Source organism: Macrobrachium rosenbergii, chromosome 51, assembly GCF_040412425.1.
Source record: "Macrobrachium rosenbergii isolate ZJJX-2024 chromosome 51, ASM4041242v1, whole genome shotgun sequence".
NCBI classification, from domain to species: domain Eukaryota; kingdom Metazoa; phylum Arthropoda; class Malacostraca; order Decapoda; family Palaemonidae; genus Macrobrachium; species Macrobrachium rosenbergii.
Genome location: NC_089791.1, coordinates 18,229,857 through 18,251,918, shown reverse-complemented (window position 1 = coordinate 18,251,918; position 22,062 = coordinate 18,229,857). Strand labels below are relative to the sequence as shown.

Sequence of the window (22,062 nt, the reverse complement as noted above, 5' to 3'; positions counted from 1 at the left end):
GGAAAGATAATATCAGCTGAGGACGCAATTTACCCCATTTCCTCGTTTCTTTTTGAGTAGGTGTCTCCCTTTTTCGTCTCCCGTAGGGGGTGTTAGTGCCCTTTGTGAACCTCATGGGGTGCACTGTAGGCATTAATAAAGGTTCTTTGCAGCGTCCCTTCGGTCCCTAGCTGCAACCCCTTTCATTCCTTTTACTGTACCTCCATATTATCTTTCTTCCAGCTTGCTTATCAACCCTCTCCTAACAATTATTTCGTAGTGCAACTGCAAGGTTTTCGTCCTGTTACACGTTTCAAACCTACCTACCCTCAATTTTATTTCCAGCGCTGAATGACTTCACAGGTCCCAGTGCTTGGCCTTTGGCCTAAACTCTACTTTACATTCCATTCCATTCCTTTTTTCGTCGCGGATCAGTCCTTCCCATTCCATCTTGTCTGGCTGCACAGGTTCGAGTTCGTCGTGCTTTCATAGACCTATGTATCTAAACAAGTGACTCTTTAAACTGTGGACTGGTCATCTTCTTCATTACAGATCCCGTTCTTCATTAAGTTTCAGAGAGGCTGTAATCCCATGATTTTTAGTTTGCCGATTATGTATGTTTGCCTTCATTTCTTTGTTGTCTTATCTTTACTACTGTAATTCTCTGTGTTCGTTTGTTATTTCTTCTTGTTACTCTTCACATATAATATGTACGTATTCATTTCCGTGAGAGATTACCTGCTTTGGTAAGGAATGGTCTTTCAGTCATGTTCCGTATAGGAATGTGTGTTCCATCTTGAATAATAATAATAATAATAATAATAATAATAATAATAATAATAATAATAATAATAATAATAATAATAATAATTATTATTATTATTATTATTATTATTATTATTATTATTATTATTATTATTATTACCTCCGATTAGGAGGATTTTTTTGGTTCGGTTCGTTTGTTTGTATGTTTACAGGTATTTGTCTGCAGCATTATTGGAAAGGTTAGTGGAAAGGGTATCTTTTGATGGTTGGGTGGGGGAGATTAATCAGCTTTGGCGGCGGATTGTGGTCTCCGAGCGCTCTTGATACTAATATAAAGCTACAGCTATCATGAAAGCTTGATGATATCAGTAGATATATTAAAAAATACTGTAATATTGAAAGCATACCCATAACAAAATTTATTATGGTCTCTCATATTTTTTTTTTATCTCGGTTTTCATTCTTGGTCAGCAAGAGAAAAGTTAAAGATTGGCTTATATTGTACTTACGATACAGCCATAATTAGTTTTTGATGTACTCATTAAAGTTTGCTGTCATTGCTACTGTTATCAAGGAAACATTGAAAAGGCACTTTGGTAAGTAAAGTCCTCAGCCATAGAAAAATGGAATTGTAACCAGCCACCCACCTGCCTCAACTATACATATATATATATATATATATATATATATATATATATATATATATATATATATATATATATATATATATATATATATATATATAACTAACAAATACGCCCCGATTATGCAACACTCTCAAGATCCTAAGAAAGCTCGCAGGGTCCCAAGCCCCCGTCTTTTCCAAAATGTCGAGAATCCTTCACTCGGAATCCAGCTGCCCTTCCTTCCCCTGCAGAGGGCGTCTTTGCCGGATTCCGGTGTCATCTCAGTACTTCATGAAGGCCTCGGGGTACATGGGGTGGTTCGGGGGCACCAGGGCCTCGATCATGGTCTCCTCGCTCAGGGTTTGGTAGTGGGCGACGGGGCACATCCACCAGTACACGTGGATCACTGCAACGGGAGAGCGAGTCATTAGGCTGATTCACATTATAACATCACGTCACCAACACATCACGTCACGTCAAAGTACGTGAGAACTTCTTACATGTGATCAAATGGACTTGTTCACACCATCACGTCACGTCACCATCAAGCACGCGGCATCTACCGTCACGTCACGACACGTTTTCCTGGAAAGAACATTTTGACGTAACGTGATGTGACGTGACGGTGCTTATGCAAGTTTCTTACCGCCAAATCGGTGAGTTGCTGAGGTTGGGCACGAACTGAACGGGATTGTGAGGGATGGTGTGAATACAAGGCACGGCTGGTGGGACGGTGACGTGACGTGGTGCGTAGATGACGTGATGGTATAATGTGAATAGTGATCACATAGGAAGTTATCTTTTTTCTTAGTCAGAGGTGAGGATAAAGGGGTGGGGATGGTTAAAGGGCGTTTTTATAAGGGGTGATCTTTGAGAGAAGCTTTAAGGGATGAGGATTAAAGGGGCTTTTTATAAGGGATGGCGACTAAGGGGGCGTTTTACAAGGGGTGGTGATAAAGGGAACTTTTATCACGGTGATGATTAAAGGGTGATTTTTATCAGGGGTTATGATAAAGTTTTTTTTTACCAGGGGTGATGATAAAGGGTTTTTTTTTCAGGGGTGATGATTAATAGGTGATTTTATCATGTGTAATGATCAAGGGAGGTTGTTAATGGTTTCTGTCAAGGGTGATGATTAAGGGAGCTTTTTATAAGTGGTAATTGTTAAAAGGGCTTTTTTTTTATCAGGAGTGAAGATTAGAGGCTTTTTTTCAGTGGTGATGATTAAGGGGGCTTTCTGTCAGTGGTGATGATTAATGGGGGTTTTATAAGGAGTAACCTTTGAGGGAAGCTTTTTATCAGGGGTAATGATTAATTTTATCATGGGTGATGATTAAGGCAGCTTTTTATAAGGGGTGATGGTTAAGGGGTTTTTGTCAATGGTGATGATTATAGGGGATCGCTTTATCTGGGTGATGATTAGGGGAATTTTTTACCAGAGGTTATGACTAATGGACCTTTTTATCAGGATGATGATTAAGGGGCCTTTTTATCAGCAGTGGTGATTAAAGAGGGATTTTGATCAGGGTTGTTGATTAAAGTGGGCCTTATTATCAGCAGTGGTGATTAAAGAGGGATTTTTATTAGGGGTGATGATTAAAGGGTGGCCTGTTATCAGCGGTGATGATTAAAGGAAGTTTTTTAACAAGTGTTGATTAAGTGAGCTTTTTATCAGAGATGATGATTAAAGGAGTTTTTTTTTAGCAGGTGATGATTAAGGGAGCTTTTTTTTTATCAGAGGTGATGTTTAAGGGATGTTTTTAGTAGGTGATGATTAAGTGAGCTTTTTATTCGAGGTGAAGTTTAAGGGATTTTTAACAGGTGATGATTAAGTGAGTTTTTCATCAGAGGTGATGTTTAAAGGATGTTTTTAGCAGGTGATGATAAAGGGAGCTTTTCATCAGAGGTGGTGATTAAGGGAGGTTTTTTAACAGGTGATGATTAAAAGGGGCCTGTTATCAGTGGTGATTATTAAGAGAAGTTTTTTAACGGGATGATTAAGTGAGCTTTTTACCAGAGGTGATATTCAGAGGTTTTTTTTTTAACAGATGATGATTAAGGGAGCTTTTTATGAGAGGTGATGATTAAAGGAGTTTTTTTTGACAGATGATGATTAAGGGAGCTTTTTATCAGAGGTGATGTTTAAGGGAGGTTTTTTTGACAGATGATGATTAAGGGAGCTTTTTATCAGAGGTGATGATTAAAGGAGTTTTTTTTACATGATTAAGGGAGCTTTTTACCGGAGGTGATGGTCAAAGGAGGTTTTTTTAACAGATGATGATTAAGTGAGCTTTTTATCAGAGGTGATGATTAAGGAGGTTTTTGACAGATGATGATTAAGGAGCTTTTTATCAGAGGTGATGATTAAAGGAGGTTTTTGACAGATGATGATTAAGGGAGCTTTTACAGAGGTGATGGTGAAAGGAGGTTTTTTAACAGATGATGATTAAGGGAGCTTTTTATCAGAGGTGATGATTAAAGGAGGTTTTTTAACAGATGATGATTAAGTGAGCTTTTGAACAGAGGTGATGTTTAAGAGAGTTTTTTTTTACCATGGTCATTAAGGGAGCTTTTTACCAGAGGTAATGATTAAGGGAGGTGTTTTTTAATTGATGATGAGTAAGTGAGCTTTTTATCAGAGGTGGTGGTTAAGGGAGGTGTTTTTTAACATGACATTAAGAAAGCTTTTCATCAGGTACTTTTTATCAGTGGTCCTTAAGGAAGATTTCTATAAAGGTCTTGTTTCCTGTTGTATCGTTTTCATGTATTTTCATGCTGGCATCAGCTGTCAGTGTCTCAGTTATTCTGTATGTACAGTCAAGCATAATTTTAACTTTTAAAAAATCGTATTTCTGCTTAATTAGATATTTCGAATATTTATCATTTTTAAAAGCAATATAATTAATCGGATCAGTGATTTTTGCACTGGAGTAGTTTTCAGGATTCTTATTTATCTGGCCTGGCTTCCAGATGTTTCCTGAAAATTTGTGTTTTCTATGAAAATTAATCCTTATGCGAGGACGAATCGCGATAACAAAACAAAAAAAGCCATAGGCCTACAATAATGCATCTAAACATCTCGTATATACCCCATGCATGGGTTTTTGAAATTCTAAAACAAAAACAAACAAATAAACTTATATACCCCACCCATAAGCTTTTTGTGATTCTATAAAAAACAAAATAAACTATAAAAAATTAAGCTCAATACAAGATGCAAAAATTGTACTCATAACGATTGAGAAGAATCACAGCCATATGGGCAATACCAATGGAAGATTATCATGGCAGATGGTAATAGTATCTTCAGACAGAAGATGCCGGAACAGCATCAACACAAGTTGCTGGAATGATAGACTGTAGAGGAGTGGACTAATGATAGAAAATAAATGAGAAACTTGCTCACCGAAACCTATGATGTTGAGGATACCGGCTATGATGTAAGCACCCCCCTTGGAGAGAGTGGGGTCGTTCTTTCCGTACACAAAGAGGATGATGATGATTGCAACTTGCACGGCGAAGAACACGAATTCTAAGACGATCCAAGGGAGGAGTAACTTCCTCAGGCCCTGTGAATTAATGTAGTGAAAAATGAAAGAAAATTAAACTTTTTATGAAAACAGTTGTTCGTGAATCTCTAGACTATTGTTTTCAACATCGTCGAAGTCGACCATTCATGCTAGATGCTTTGTTTAGGATTGCAAAAATAAAACTTTCCATTACACATAGTCATTGACATTACTTACCGTGCATGAGCCGTAGGTCATGAAGAGAGAAGCGAAGGTGTAGAAGGCATAAAAGACGATAAGTGCGATGATGATTGCTTTTAAATCTAGAAGAAAAACGAGAAAAGTGATTTGAGAAGTCATTTTCAGCGCATGATCAGCGATGTTTCCAAATCTTACGATCATTTAGGAGCCAAGTTACAACTAAAAATTTTAGACCTACGTTCGTATATGGTCTTGACTCCTATAAGGTCGTCGATGATCTTGTATCTGGGCTCTGTCATATTCCTGTTGAGGGAGATTTCGTAGTCGTCGTGGGCCTGTTTCAGGTCGTGAGCGAGGATGTCAACATTGATGAGAGCGAAGCAAAGACCGACGCACGTACAAAAGGATGTCATCTGGAGGAGAGGCAAAACGACTTAGATGAATGAATGCAGAATTTATCATGAAGTCACCAGAGTTACTCAGGGAAACTTGTGGATACAGATACTCCCTCTGGAAACCAGTTACGCCCTCATACACTTCGTTAATTTCCAGTCTTTATTGTGGTTCGCCGTCACTCCCACCAGACTCTGAAGGTCCAGCATTCATTGGAGATGACATATCAAGCCTGACCAAACGGACGGTTATTTTAACTACAATGAGTGAGAGATAACGATGTGGAGCACATATTAATGGTACTCGTCGCCAAAGAAAAGAGTACAAATCTGAAGAGGCTTATTGAAGAATTATGATATCTGACTTTAATGAAATCGTGACGGCTATGAAACTGAATGGATAAGTCAAGGTCCTCAATTCCAATAGGTATTTCTAAGAGTTATTTTCAAGTAAATCTTTTGGTGAAAGAAAATTTTTATATACTTCGCTCTTCTTTAAGGTTACCAAAATGTGTTAAAGCAAGTTATCACACTGCTGGGGCCTTTGGCATGCGCGCCTAAGCAAGACCTGTTGAGACCGGTAGTTTCCATGATTTATCCGTTCCACCTTCAAGTAGAACCACCTACTTTAGCGCCAAGATAATCCGGGACAGATATGGAATCCTCTTCTGTCCTTCTAATGAGTCCACAGCTGGACATTTTTTATTTTTTTTTTTTTTACCATAGGTAGGTCCTTTAGCCTTGGACTGAAATACCTTCTTCAAGTATGTGCAAGTTTATTTACAAAGAAACCAAATCATTAATTTTATTTTTTCGTTCGTAAGCCATGAGTCACAGACGAACTCTTTCACTGGGTTCTTGGTTACGGAAGTTTGAAATAAGCTCAGGAGTATCATAACTTTGGTGAAGCTGATTATCTTTCTCAGGTGCGGATTTACATTGAGGCTAATGAGGCTGCAGCCTCAGGCCCCGGGTACTGAGGGGGCCCCCGATGAGGCGATTATTAGAAAATAAATCAATAAAATAAATGGTAATAGTACATTCACGAGACTTGTTTTTCTGTTGCTCAACTTTGTAATGGAATTACGTCTTTTTTAATACAGTATGATACAGCATAATAGATCAACGGCTTCAATGTAAATTAAACGCAGAACCTGCCGAAACATGACACTAACTACTACTGTTCATATCGAAACATGTACTAAAACAAAATATGATAAAACGTGTCTGTTAAAAAGGCCCCTGACCTGAAGTAGCCTCGGGCCCCAAGTACTGCTAGTCCGCGCCTGATCTTCCTTTACAATACGACAGCTATAGTTTTTATCTGCGATTGAGCGCATTCCTGTAATAGGGTGGGACTTTGAAAGAATATATAGTAGTCACTGTAGTATTCATGTTTCATTTGTGAACCGAGGAAAAGTCACCCTGGCCTCAAAACTTGCTTCATACAGTGACACACACAACTCATTAGTAGCTTGTCGATCATAATTATATAAATCTGACAATCACTCTTTCCCTGTATATCAAGTCCATCTCTTTCTATAAATTTTGCCGCTATGTCCACCCAGCACAATCCAGTGCTCCCTCGCCTCCCCGGAACGAATTCCAAATGATACGCATTTTTGGCTAATCAATTGTCCCGAGGCCTCTTTGTTCACTTTGATTCACCTTTCTCCCTGTGTTAATAGTTTGACCACAAACTTCCTCTTATTTCTTTTTCTCACTCTTTCGTCCCTCCTTATTTGACAAAATAACATCAGGTTGTTATCACAACTCACCAGCATGTTGTCTTTCATTCATGCGCATCGAACACACAGAGGTTATGAACAAAGATTGGTATGTATAACTATAATTGAACCTAAATATGTAATACTTAAATTACAACGAATGCAAGAGGATATATTTACATGCTAAGATTAGTCTGGAATCAATACCAGTGAAACTTATCATTATGATTAGAATAAAAAGGATGAGTGTACTCGTATAATCATGAATGAACATGGATTCTAATAGTAACAGGGCTTTGTAGCTTTCAACATACACTCATATATGACTGTTTTACCTTTGTTTGGATAAATGGGCGTGAAAAGATTTCATCTTTCTCATAAATAACGTAGACAGATAAATAGGTAAAAATAGCTCTATATATATATATATATATATATATATATATATATATATATATATATATATATATTATATATATATATATATATATATATATATATATATATATATATATATACATATATAAATATTATAAAAATATATACTATACAAATATGTAAATATTATAAAAATATATACTATATATAATATATATATATATATATATATATATATATATATATATATATATATATATATATATATATATATATATATATATATACAAAGAGCTGTTTTATCTATTTATTTGTCTACGTAATTTATGGGAAAGATGAATTACTTTCACGCTCATTTACCCAAACAAAGGTAAAACAGTCATATATGAGTGTATACAAGGTCCTGTTACTATCAGAATCCATGTTCACGGTTATACACTCATCCTTTTTATTCTAATCATAATTATAAGTTTCATCAGTATTGATTCCTGACTGTACTTAGCATGTAAATATATTCCCTTGCATTCGTTGTAATTTAAGTATTATATATTTAGGTTCAATTATGGTTATACGTACCAATCTTTGTTCACAACCTCTGTGTGTTCGATGGATGTGAATGAACATGCTGGTGGGTTGTGATTATATATATATATATATATATATATATATATATATATATATATATATATATATATATATATATATATACATACATACATATATATATATGTACATATATAATATATATACATATATATGTATAATATATATACATATATATATATATATATATATATATATATATATATATATATATATATATATAGAGAGAGAGAGAGAGAGAGAGAGAGAGAGAGAGAGAGAGAGAGAGAGAGAGAGATTTTGACTTATAAAAACAGAGCGTCAGTACAATTATTGCATCTTTGCTGCACTAAAAATATCAAATGTGCCTCTAATTACACCTTACCTATAGTCAAAATACCCTTCCAGATCTTCTTGCAAAAAGATAAATGAGCAACAGGAAGAGAGTCTTACCAGAGACAAGAGCCCCAGAGCAATGGTGCCCGTGCGCGTTGAGAAGCAGAAACAGCATGATGTCATAACAGCCATTTTGGGTCGTGTTTAGCTGTGGCGATCGCGTCCTTCTGTGAAAAGAAAAGAACAGTATTTCTTTTATTAATGTCTGTATGTCTGTCTGTCTGCAGTGTATGTGGCTTAAGGAGACTTGATAGGGCATTGTGTGTTTGATGTTTTTACGCGCTGCTACACTCGTACAGTAGGCCGTCTTTTTAGGAAGCTGCTAATATTGTGTCAGCTGCTAATGTTGTGTCTGCTACTGATATTGTCTCAGCTGCTAATATTGTGTGAGCTGGTGATAGCTGCTGATATTGTGCCAGCTGCTGATGTTGTGTCAGCTGCTGATGTTGTATCAGCTGCTAATATTGTGTCAGCTACTGATATTGTATCAGCTGCTAATATTGTGTCAGCTGTTGATATTGTATCAGCTGCTGATATTGTAACAGCTGCTAATATTGTGTTAGCTGCTGATATTGTCCCAACTGCTAATATTGTGTTAGCTACTGATATTGTATCAGCTGCTAATATTGTGTCAGCTGTTGATATTGTATCAGCTGCTAATATTGTGTCAGCTGTTGATATTGTATCAGCTGCTGATATTGTAACAGCTACTGATATTATATCAGCTGCTGATATTGTCCCAACTGCTGCGTTATTGTGTTAGCCACTGATATTGTATCAGCTAAATATTGTGTCAGCTGCATATTGATATTGTATCACCTGCTAATATTGTGTCAGCTGTACATGATATTGTCTCAACTGCTAATTTTGTGTCAGCTACTGATAGTGTATCAGCTGCTAATATTGTGTCAGCGACCTTTGCGTTCTTTTTTCTCATGATCCAGTATATATATATATATATATATATATATATATATATATATATATATATCAATATTTATATATATGTATATATATATATTTTTATATATACATACAATATTAGCAGTTATATCATATGTATATGCATATGTGTAGCTGTGTATATATATCAGTATGACAATATCAGCAGCTGACACAATATATATATATATATATATACAATATATATATATATATATATATATGACACAATATTAGAAGAAAGAGCAAACACAGAACAAAGTGTCACTGAAGGTAACTGGTCATTTATTTTTTTTGATAAATGGCTCTTTGTGTTGAAACGCATAGGTTAGGCACGTTAAAGCCCTTTCCTCTTACAATATATCTCTCATCATTCATTTTTGGCATAGTATCAACACAGTCTCTCTCTCTCTCTCTCTCTCTCTCTCTCTCTCTCTCTCTCTCTCTCTTTGTAGTTGTCCAGCCAGATTCATATCGACTTTAACTTCTTACCATAAGGCTTATTTGTCTCATCCACAGTAAAAACGCGCATTTTGCCTTGTTTACCAGAATTCCAAATGGCAGTAATGCTGCTTTTTCTCAGTTTCTTACCGCTTTCCTTCCGGTTCTAGCTTAATGAATCTTGACATTTTAGTTGTTAGCCCATTCCACAAAAGAGCGTCTAATCTATTCACTTTTTAGTTTTGTGTTAAAGAAAACCATTGTGCCGGCTTTGTCTGTCCGTCCGCACTTTTGCCTGTCCGCACTTTTTCTGTCCGTCCTTTTGTCTGTCCGCACTTTTTCTGTCCGTCCTTTTGTCTGTCCGCACTTTTTCTGTCCGTGCTTTTTCTGTCTGCACTTTTTCTGTCCGCACTTTTTTCTGTCCGTACTTTTTCTGTCTGCACTTTTTCTGTCCGCACTTTTTCTGTCCGCACTTTTCTGTCCGCCCTCAGATCTTAAAGACTACTGAGGCTAGAGGGCTGCAAATTGGAATGTTGATCATCCACCCTCCAATCATCAAACATACCAAATTGCAGCTCTCTAGGCTCAATAGCTTTTATTTTATTCAAGGTTAAAGTTAGCCATAATCGTGCTTCTGGCAACGATATAGGATAGGCCACCACCGGGCCATGATTAAAGTTTCATGGGCCGCGGCTCATACGACATTATACCGAGACCACCGAAAGATAGATCTATTTTTGGTGGCCTTGATTATACGCTGTGGCTGCTGTACAGAAAACTCGATTGCACCGAAAAAGCTTGTTTCATCTCGGTAATGCTAAAAAAAGGAAAATACTTAAGGAGCCTTTTACAATAAATATCTCCTAAAAATAACCTTCCTCTCTTTCATTGCCAAGTTCCAAATTTCACTTCTTGGGGGCGAAGGCGAATTACTGATCCAAACTTCTCCACGTCTTCAGGTTTAACATAAATATATTCTCTTGATAATGTTTATAACAGTGATATGCAAGAATGTTTATGTCCCTTCTCTCCCGTATACACAGTTTCTTCAGTTTCATAAGTTAGTTGAAGATTTTGGCCCTGTCGATATATTATGGACTAAAATAATTTGGTTCGAAAAGTAAACAAATATCTTTATCATCAAAAGTCACCAGGCCTGGCATCCGCGGATTAGGTGAAGTTAAGTATATCTTAGTTTAACCAGACCACTGAGCTGATTAACAGCTCTCCTAGGGCTGGCCCGAAGGATTAGGTTTATTTTACGTGGCTAAGAACCACCTGGTTACCTAGTAACGGGACCTACAGCTTATTGTGGAATCCGAACCACATTATGACAAGAAATGAATTTCTATCACCAGAAATAAATTCCGCTAATTCTTCATAGGCCGGTCGGAGAATCGAACGCTGGGCCAACAGCGTGCTAGCCGAGAGCTCTACCCACCCCGATAATGAAGAACTACGCGGATTAGGTAAGAGTATCCACCAATCAAGGTGAAAGAGGGTTGGCCGGCCACCTAAAGAGGTGGCCTGTTGCGCTGGGAACGCTGCGGTAAAATCTTGCCTTATAAAAAATTGAAATAAATATCTTAAACTTGCTGCAGAATGTATAATAAGGTGTCTTATTTGAAAGCCATTGAGTTTCCCTGATAAGTAAGCCCAGTCGTGTTTTAAACAATTATTTTTTTTTATTTTTTACCAGTTTATTTATACATATTTTCTTCAGAAGAAATCATATATTTTTCTTTCCAACTCCTCTTACCCTTCTTATTTCACGGAGTGAACTTTTCAAGTTCGCTTTTTACATATTAGTCATTAAGTTTCCCTGATAAGTAAGCTCCCTCAATCTTGCTTTAAACAATTAATTTTTTTTAATCATTTGCCCGTATTTCCTTCAGAGGAAATCATATACTTTTCTTTCCAACCCTTCTGAAACTTCTTGTTTCACGGAGTGATCACTTCTAGCAGTTGTTCGCTCTTTATATATGAGTCATTGAGTTTCCCTGATGGGTAAGCTCCCTCAATCTTACTTTAAACAATTAATTTTTTTTTAATCATTTGCCTGTATTTCCTTCAGAGGAAATCATATATTGTTCTTTCCAACCCTTCTGAACCTTCTTGTTTCACGGAGTGAACGCTTCTAACGGTTGTTCGCTCTTTAAGTATGGCTAGTCTATATGGTCTTCCCTCTCTTTGTTTTGTGTGTTGATTTCAAACACTTGAGTCTGTTAGCCTCGTTAAATTAAATATGATTTAATCACTCTTTCAAAGTATCCAGGTCTCTTGTCTTCTCGCGATGACAAGTCACAAAATAAATTTTGTTCGGCCTTTCTTTTAGGTCTAATGGAGTGTAGTTAAAATATCCATCATTTCTCGTAATTCAGTTTTTAAGCAATACCTCCTTCACCTTATTGTTGTCAATCTGTTCCTGCGTTTTAAAAATTCAACTTAATTATTTTGAAGTAAAGCTTTAACGAACTTTTGGCTAACATTATAGAAATTTGATTTTTTTAGAGAGAGAGAGAGAGAGAGAGAAAGAGAGAGAGAGAGAGAGAGAGAGAGAGAGAGAGAGAGAGAGATTACTTCCCGTTGTTTTTTCATACCCGTGCAAAATGAAGCCTCAGGTAGCTCTTCTGTTCTGTTCAGTGAAAAAGTATTAAATTTTTGAAGACATTGCAGTTGTTCCTGTGCGACGCAACCCAACAAAACAAAACCCCGTAGGAAAGTAGTGCCGTCAGTGCACCTCTTGCAGTGCACTGTAGGCATTACTTAAAGGTTCTTTGCAGCGTCCTTGGGGCCCTAGCTGCAACCCCTTTTTATTCCTTTTACTGTACCTCCGTTCATATTCGCTTTCTTTCGTCTTTTCCACCTCTCTCCCAATTGCATTATGGTGCAACTGCGAGGTTTTCCTCCTGCTACACCTTTTATACCTTTCTGCCTTCAATTTTCCTTTCACCGCTGAATGACCTCATAGGTCCCAGCGCTTGGCTTTGGCCAAAATTTATATTCCTTACATTCCTCCCAACAAAACAAAACCCCATTTCTTAGCTTCGTCACCTCATTCACCTTATAACTTGATATTGTCACCAAGGCGTTCCTTATAACAGAGAGGCAATTACTTTTATCAGACGTATTGGCTAGACTGCAAACATTCTGAGCACCAGTCGGGCGTCGTGATGATTGTGCTTATTGGGTTGTTATATAGATCCCTTTAGTGCATGCTTACAATCAGACGTTATATAATATTTCATTTCATTATCGCAGAATAGTATATTATTCTTCCCTCGTTTTGTTTCTTTTACTTGAACACACACACATATATATATATATACTGTATATATACTATATATATATACAGTATATATATATATATATATATATATATATATATATATATATATATATATATATATATATATAATTAATAAAAACTCTTGGTGCGCTTATTAATATATATATATATATATATATATGTAATAAAAGCAGTTTGTCCTCCAATGGACCTCTTCATGCGTTTATATATATATATATATATATATATATATATATATATATATATATATATATATATATATATATATATATATATATATATATATATATATATATTACTAAAAAGGACCTCATTCAAACTGGGTGGTATCTAATGGAGTTTTTATTTAAAAAGATTGCTTTCTTGGACAAACAGTCCACATTATGTATCCGTACAATGAGTAGTCCGGCTGTCTTTATATCTGTGTGCTGGGTACTTTTAATCCTATAATCGCCTAGCTCTTCCTGTGTGACCTCCACCCTCTCTTGACCTTGGTCTTTCTCTGATCCCTGGTTCCAGATGTCCGTTTTCCGTGCGTTCTCTTGCGTTTTTCTTCGTTTCCTTGCTACTGTAGTATACGATTTTCTAGATATGCTGTCTTCAAAGCCGTTTCCGGTGTTCCCTGCCATCGTGTTGTTATGTTATGAAGGCGTTCTCTACAACCAGTCTAGATGTTTTGTTGGTGTTCCTGTACAGAAAACTCATATTTTCCCAGTCTATTCTGGTGATCATTTTCCCAACAGTGTTTGGCAACTGCCGACGTCTGATTATAATGCCTTATGTTCTGCAGATGTTGTTTGCTTCGCTCTTACATGATTTATATATAGTACCACTTTCTTCACAGTCTAGACACGCTGCCATATAAACCCCCTCTAATCCAACAAAACATGTAGAGAATCATAATACACGATGGCAGGGAACATACGGCTTTGAAGACAGCATATCTAGAAAATCGTATATAAAAAAACGCAAGAGAACACGGAAAACGGACATAGGGATCAGAGAAAGACCAAGGTCAAGAAGAGGGTGGATCACACAGGAAGAGCTATTATAGGATTAAAAGTACCCAGCACACAGATATAAATACAGCCGGACTATGAGTTTGCTCAATGGATTTGATAAACTGTTTGTCCAAGAAAGCTTGTAACTTTTTAAAAAACTCCATTAGATACCACCAGTTTGAATGAGGTCCTTTTAGTAATTCTACTAATGCACAGAACAATTGTGTATGTGAGTTAATATATATATATATATATATATATATATATATATATATATATATATATATATATATTTATATATGTATATATATATATAAATATATGTATATTATTAAACGCAATAACATATCTTCGTGTCTAAGAAAATTACCAGTACTATGTATATATGTATATATAAGCTACAAAATGTGTATACACTTTATTCAGTGAATTGCGTATAATGGAAACAGCCCTCAGGTATCGCAACGTCATGGCCCTGTTCTCACTGAATTAAGAAGTAGCCACAAGTTGTGCCGACCTGCCCTAATGTCAGGACCTCTTACGTTCTTAATATTGACAGCCAAACGAACAGCTGTACAAACGACATCTCTTTGTCTCGCATTGCGGGACACATGCCTCTTTTTCATGTTGTTATTAGTCAGAATATGAAAAAAATATTGTCATGTATTATTATAAGTTTCATTATTATTATTAAAATGGAACACGCCTAATGAACAGGTCTGCCTTAAAGGCAGTTATCAACTACCGACGGAAGCCAAATTTCTTCCGTGCGCATCGCGTGCAAACATGCATCTTTTTTCTGTAATGTTGTTAATATGTTTACTATTATTATTCACATTATATGAAAATATTATTATTATTATTATTATTATTATTATTTAAAATGTTAAACGCTCATTATGAGGAAGCAACGTACGCCTATGTTCTGTACACATCGCGTGGAAACATGCCTCTTTTTATTTTTCTGTAAAAGAAAACTATTGTGCCGGTTTTGTCTGTTCGTACGCACTTTAGTCTGTCCGCACTTTTTTCTGTCTGTACTTTTCATGTTCGCCCTCAGATCTTAAAAATTACTGAGACTAGAGGGCTGCAAATTGGTATGTTGATCATCCACTCTCCAATCATCAAACATACCAAATTGCAGCCCTCTAGCCTCAGCGGTTTTTATTTTATTTAAGGTTACAGTTAGCCGTAATCGTGCTTCTGACAACGATATAGGATAGGCCACCACCAGGCCGTGGTCAAAGTTTCATGGGCTGCGGTTCATACAGCATTATACCTAGACCACCGAAAGATAGATCTTTTTTCGGTGGCCTTGATTATACGCTGTAGCGGCTGTACAGAAAACTCGATTGCGCCGGAGAAACTTTTGCGTATTGTTTACTTATGTATTATTACTAGTTATACAATTATTGATATTCAGAATATGAAGATATAATTTTTTATATATTATTATTATTATTATTATTATTATTATTATTATTATTATTATTATTATTTCAAATGTGAAACTCATAATAAACCGTCTGCTTGAAGCGCCAATATTAACAGTAGCGGAAGCTTCTACTGAACTGAATAGCAGTGAATGCAAAAAGTGAAGAAAAGAGGTGAATGGATAAACGGGTAAATATAGACAAACCAACAAACAGGCAGCGATAGACTTACATAAACAGCAATCTAAGTCAAGAAAGCAGGGGTAATGGCGCCCCGTGCTTTGAAGTTACGTTGCGACTATTGGCAATAGAAATTAAAGTAATTTGAAAGGGGAAGTTATTACTCCGGGAAATCATCAGAGGTATTTACTCAAGGTCCCATTATTTCAATGAGTGGAATGGTTTGTTTATCCTTAATTACCACAAAGGCATTTTTGATTAGCAGATGCACGTGATGTTCTCTCTCTGAAGATGGGTTTACTTTGTTTACATGCATGCAGAAGTATTTGCTTTCAAAATACTACACACGTGCGTGCATATATATATATATATATATATATATATATATATATATATATATATATATATATATATATATATATATATATATATATATATATATATATATATATATATAAATATATATATAAATATAAATATATATATATATATATATATATATATATATATATATATATATATATATACTATATACTTTTATATGTGTGTGTGCATGTGTGTGTAGCCTGCTGGTCACATCTGATACTGGTATGTGTTAAAATGGCCGCAATAACCTCTTAATTTCTATATTTCCTAAAATTTCTGGATACACTTTCCACTGAAAGCGCTGGAATCCACGGGGAAATAAATGAAGAAATTCTAATTCCCAGATAGGATTCGAACCCATTTTGTTTAGGTCATTCGTGGCGAAGTGATCTAACACCGGGAGAATTTCATCATTCATTTCTTTTGGGATTTTGAGACTTTCAGTAGAAAACTGGTCCAAAAGCTGGAGTTGGGAGACCATTATGACCATTACATTACAACACAATACGATTTTGATAAATGTTAGGAATTCGTTTATGTAGGAATTAATACCGGGAATATTGTTTTTAGGCCTACTGGCAGTTTCCTTGTAATGTCCGCATGTCTCTTGTATAACCTCTGCATCTCCTTTCGTATACATGAATATACATACAGTACATATACACTTCCACACTCACACATATACATACACACAGATATATATATATATATATATATATATATATATATATATATATATATATATATATATATATATATATATATACACACACACACACATATATATATATGTATATATATAAGGAAGGTTCACACAAGTATATGTGAACCTTGTGGGCTGTGAGTTTGGTAGATGGATTAATGGTTACTTTAAGTAAGTTATAACTCATAATATTGACAAAAACACTGTACACAATTATTCGGAGTCAGAGCTGTAGGTGCTGCTGTGACGCTAACATTTTACAGTGTAGGTAAAAGTAACGCTCTTACTTGAAGGTTAAATAGCACTTTGTGATTGGATAATTACAAGAATTATCTTCAGGATATTCCTGAAGATAATTAAATATGCCTAAATATATTTTGGTTGTGTTCTCATACTTTCTACAGTCTTCAGTTTGATTTATCTTGGTTATTTTTCTATAAGTATTTTTATTTATTTATTTATACCCCGTCTTGTTTTTTCATATTTGCTCTTTTCTTATATTGAAAATTTGTTTTCTGCAATGCCGTTAGGCACATTAATTAGCCTTTTTACGACCGTCGTCATGAATGATAATCGCATGAGGTAGAAACATCTTGAACAACAGCAACAACAGCAATAAAAACAACAACGAAAACAATAATAAAAAATAATATCAACTTATTCCTTGAAGTAGGGAGGGAGTCATTATTGAGTAACTTTACGGTTAACCGATTAACTTATCAATGCTGGGTCATTATATGTTAGCGGAAAGTATTCGGAGAACTTATGCTGTATTGTATAAACCGATCCATACTGGAGCAACAATTGTTTCTTTGTTTGGGTCCATTTTTTTTTTTCTGTCGAGTTTAAACTTCTCTTTTCTAACGTTTGTTCGTTCTGAAGGGAAGTCAGGTCTAGAACCTGCTAGAAAAAGCAGTGAAATATAATTGAGAAAATGTGAAAAATTGAGGTGTTTATTCCCACGAATCGAAAAATTAATGCTTCGCGTAAAATGAAATAATTCTTTGATGTCTGTCAGGACTGATAAAAGCAATGCCCAAAGTTAAGACCTAGGACGGAAGTGTATTAACTGTGCTCCCGGATATGAGACTAGGGTTGAGTAGATTTTGTAACAGACTTCTGCATTATGGTGCAAGTTGCAATGGTTTACCATTAGGCTTAGTTTATTCTTTTCAACAGAGGACAGCATTTCGGGGCGAAAACAACAAAAATAAAGCCTGCTATATCCCCGATGACGGAGGAAGGGTATTTCTATTTGCTAACTAGCAACAAATCCCATAAGAGTGAGGTATCAAATCCAAATGGGTGTCGAGTAGTAGATTAAAAAATTCTGAAGCCTCTTTTCCTTTTCGTGTTGAAATTGCGCTCAGTGTGATATAATATGCAAATATTACAACTGAAGTGTTATCACAAATTTTTGTTAGTCTTGCTAGCAAACGCGCATAACAACACTCATTTCATTTCAGAACTATACACGTGATTGTTCATGACGGTGTTGCATATTGCACAAACCACTTCTGCTTTATCAGTACATATACTCCTATATTATAGATACACACGCAAGCCAGTTTTATGCAGGAAACAACATTACGAAAGCAGCAAAAAAAAATGAACAGAACTTTATTCTTTCAATTCTCTGGAGCGTCATTTTGTTGCTTATTTGATTGTTGTCAGAGCGAATGCTATTAAATGTCAAACAGTAAACCCACGATTCGTGGAAAGGACAAAATTGCTCCCAGGAGAGAAAGCAAATTGAATTTCTGAACGGTAGAACGTTGTAACTGAAGAGCCATAAATAATCTGCTTTCAGAGCTAAAAGTATCTGTATCATTATTATCAACTTTCTTGAATTGAAAGCCCTTGTGCCCCCTCCCATTCGGTGGAACAGGCGGTCGCCTTTCGTTTGTCAGGTGAAGTAAATAATTTTCGTGAATACGTTTAATCTACCCCACTGCAGAGCAATTATGGCTCTAACCGTTCCCTATGAAAGCATTCAAAATGGCAGGAAATTAATAAATAAATAAATACAAATCTTGCAGATAATTTACCAAAACAGTCTGGATATCGTTTTACTAAAGACATGAAGGCAGATGCAGAATATTATTATTATTATTATTATTATTATTATTATTATTATTATTATTATTATTATTATTATTATTATTACATAATTTTCTTGAATTCCCAGCTATTCTGCAGTTTAATTTCCTATGTTTACATGTCTTTAATTTCTTCTTGACTAACTCATTTTCTCGTATCGTTTTAGTACATTCAGCAAATTGCTGAATAATTTTGGGATATGATTCAAACTACTGTATTTCCTAAGGACCTCTGACATTGACTGTGAATGGTATCTCAAGAGTAGACCGCGGATTAGGTAGACTTATCTTGCATTCAACCTTGGGTGTCCATCTCAACCGTTTAACCGACAACACAGCGACTTGACGACTGAAAAGGTTGGTTCCTCCCGTTAAAAGGAATGAATGCGCTTAAGTGGAATTTTAGTCTCCAACCGAGTCAGCTCACATTTCAGTGATGAGATTTTTTTTTCCAACTTCTAATGTTATAATGAGACTTTAATGGATGTTTTTGAAATTCCAAATACTTGTGGCATTATAAGCCATTATGAAAATGAAAGGTAAACTTGGTTATTGTCGGGTCATGTAATTTATGATGAAGGGCTTTCGTGAAGGAATGTGTTGTTATAGGCAAATTGACAAATTACTTTGCACAATTTACTTTAACAATTCACGATCTACTTACCAGATTATGACCTCATTCATAGAACCGGTTAAGAAATTCTTGCTCGTATTACATAATGTCCACAGGTGTTTAAGTCACTGTTAGTTACATTCCTGCTAAAAAAAACACAAGTTTTGACAGTTTTCAAGTGAATAAATTAAAAATTTTGTCAAAGACGGCCCGGGTTCTATAAACCAACTGCAACACTAAATGCATCAACCAAGGTCACTCGCAAGTTTCTTTGGGTCAAAAGCACGACCTCTTGCAAACAGATGCGAACTCCTCGCCCGTCCGCCTGCAAATGAACTGGGCTCTGTATGGAGGAACGCCCACTGGCCTTCATTACGTCCGCGTCATCAAAAGCCTCTTGGTTTCTTTTCTTGTCAACAGCTCTTTGGAAGAAGATAATTTCCTCAAGAGTGTGTTGTGTTTCAAGTAGGCTTTTGTTAGATAGCATTTCTCCTCATCTGTTTTTTTTTTTCCTACTACTTCTTTATCCTAATCATCTGGAACCGTTGTTTCTTTGTAGATTTTTAGGGGACATGTAGACTCTTTTTCTTTCTTCGTCTTCTTTCCCCTTATCATTAAGAACTGTTGTCTCTTTGTAGATTTGTAGAGGGCTCGCTGATCGAAATATCCCAAAGTATATGGGCCAGCATACTGTTCTGTCGTCTGGTTGTGACAGCATTTATGTTGTTCTAATACGAAAGAATTTGGAGAAGAAACATGGCAACCTTCATTTCCAGAAGAATCTTTGTTCCCGGATGAGTTGCGATGGTTAGGTCTAGTTTCCTTTCGTCCGAAGAAGTAGCCATTTCCTTTTTGTGTTTCGGTTTATCGCTCTTATTCGGAATCCTTCCGTTAGGACAGTAGACAACTTCATGAACAGCCAAGGTTTAGAGTGTTATGATGCATGTCTTTTTCATGATATTGCAGTCTCTCATTAATTAACATTAGTTACTCGCCTTTTTAGTTTTCTGTAAAAGAAAACTATTGTAATGGCTTTGTCTGTCCGTCCGCACTTTTTCTGTCCGCACTTTTTCTGTCCGCACTTTTTTCTGTCTTCCCTTAGATCTTAAAACTACTGAGACTAGAGGACTGCAAATTGGTATGTTAATCATCCACCCTCCAATCACCAAACATACCAAATTGCAGCCCTCTAGCCTCAGTAGCTTTTTTTTATTTTATTTACTCAAGGTTAAAGTTAGCCATAATCATTGCTTCTGGCAACTATATAGGCCAGGCCACCACAGGGCCATGGTTAAAGTTTCTTGGGCCGCGGCTCAATACAGCATTAGGCTATACCGAGACCACCGAAAGATAGATCTATTTTCGGTGGCCTTGATTATACGCTGTGGCTGCTGTACAGAAAACTCGGTTGTGCCGAAGAAACTTCTGCTCATTTTTTACTTGTTTACATATATATATATTTTGTCTTTTTCTGGTTTCGTTACTTTCGCGTACGAAGGAACATGATCGGCCTGGGACTGCAGCAACTGTCAATTTGGATACTTTTATTCTGCCATTAGGAATTAGAGAATATCTCTTCCTCCTACTAATATTAAGATGTAAAATAAGTTGTTACACTGACTTTAGAAGTATTAGAATATTCATGAACACTGGATGAAACAAACAGGAAAATTAAGCGTCTTCTGTTGATTAGCGTAATGTAGACCTTGATTACCCAAAGAAATTGTGTCCATTATCGCCAACATTAAGTTCTATAATGGGCAATAGTCTGTTTAGCTTCAGTTTTATTTACAACACGACGTGATGGCATAATGTACCCCAGCCAACTGTAGTTTGGGAATGTACTAACAATTTTAACTTTCTTTAGTGATACGAAAGTACTTGTAGATCAGATCGTTACAAAAGCAATGTATATATACATGTGTATATATACATTATACATATATATATATATTTATATATATACTGTATATATGTATATAAATTATATATATATATACATATATATATATATATATATATATATATATATATATATATATATATATATATATATATATATGTGTGTGTGTGTGTGTGTGTGTGTGTGGAAATAACTTTTTCCACCAATTTTTGCGTAAGTGAAGTCTTTAAAGAGTCTTGTGCCTATATTATTTATTTTGTTTATTTATTGATTTATCTGTCCACCTACACATTAATCCATATGGTCATTAATTATCTACAGACATGCTTAGTCTTCACTGGCTGCATAACGTGTTTTGGAAACGTCCCAAAATCATTTTCTTCAACTTAAGGGAGGACTAATTATTATTATTATTATTATTATTATTATTATTATTATTATTATTATTATTATTATTATTATTATTATCCTTCAAGAAAAAAGTAGTAAGAAGAACTGAAATCAATTCAACTGATG

At 35.5% G+C, this 22,062-nt stretch overlaps 1 protein-coding gene across 1 annotated transcript; it reads right to left on the bottom strand.

The window, feature by feature from the left end:
• Window positions 1-1,518: 1,518 nt before the first annotated feature.
• On the bottom strand, window positions 1,519-19,978 carry LOC136833531 (uncharacterized). The gene is made up of 6 exons (XM_067095757.1): window positions 19,695-19,978; window positions 8,613-8,722; window positions 5,319-5,493; window positions 5,117-5,202; window positions 4,777-4,939; window positions 1,519-1,776 (listed from the first exon to the last, which is right to left on the bottom strand). Exons 2-6 carry the CDS (start codon window positions 8,685-8,687, stop codon window positions 1,652-1,654), a joined length of 624 nt encoding a protein of 207 aa, XP_066951858.1. The 5' UTR covers window positions 8,688-8,722; window positions 19,695-19,978; the 3' UTR covers window positions 1,519-1,651.
• Between the last annotated feature and the right edge of the window lie 2,084 nt (window positions 19,979-22,062).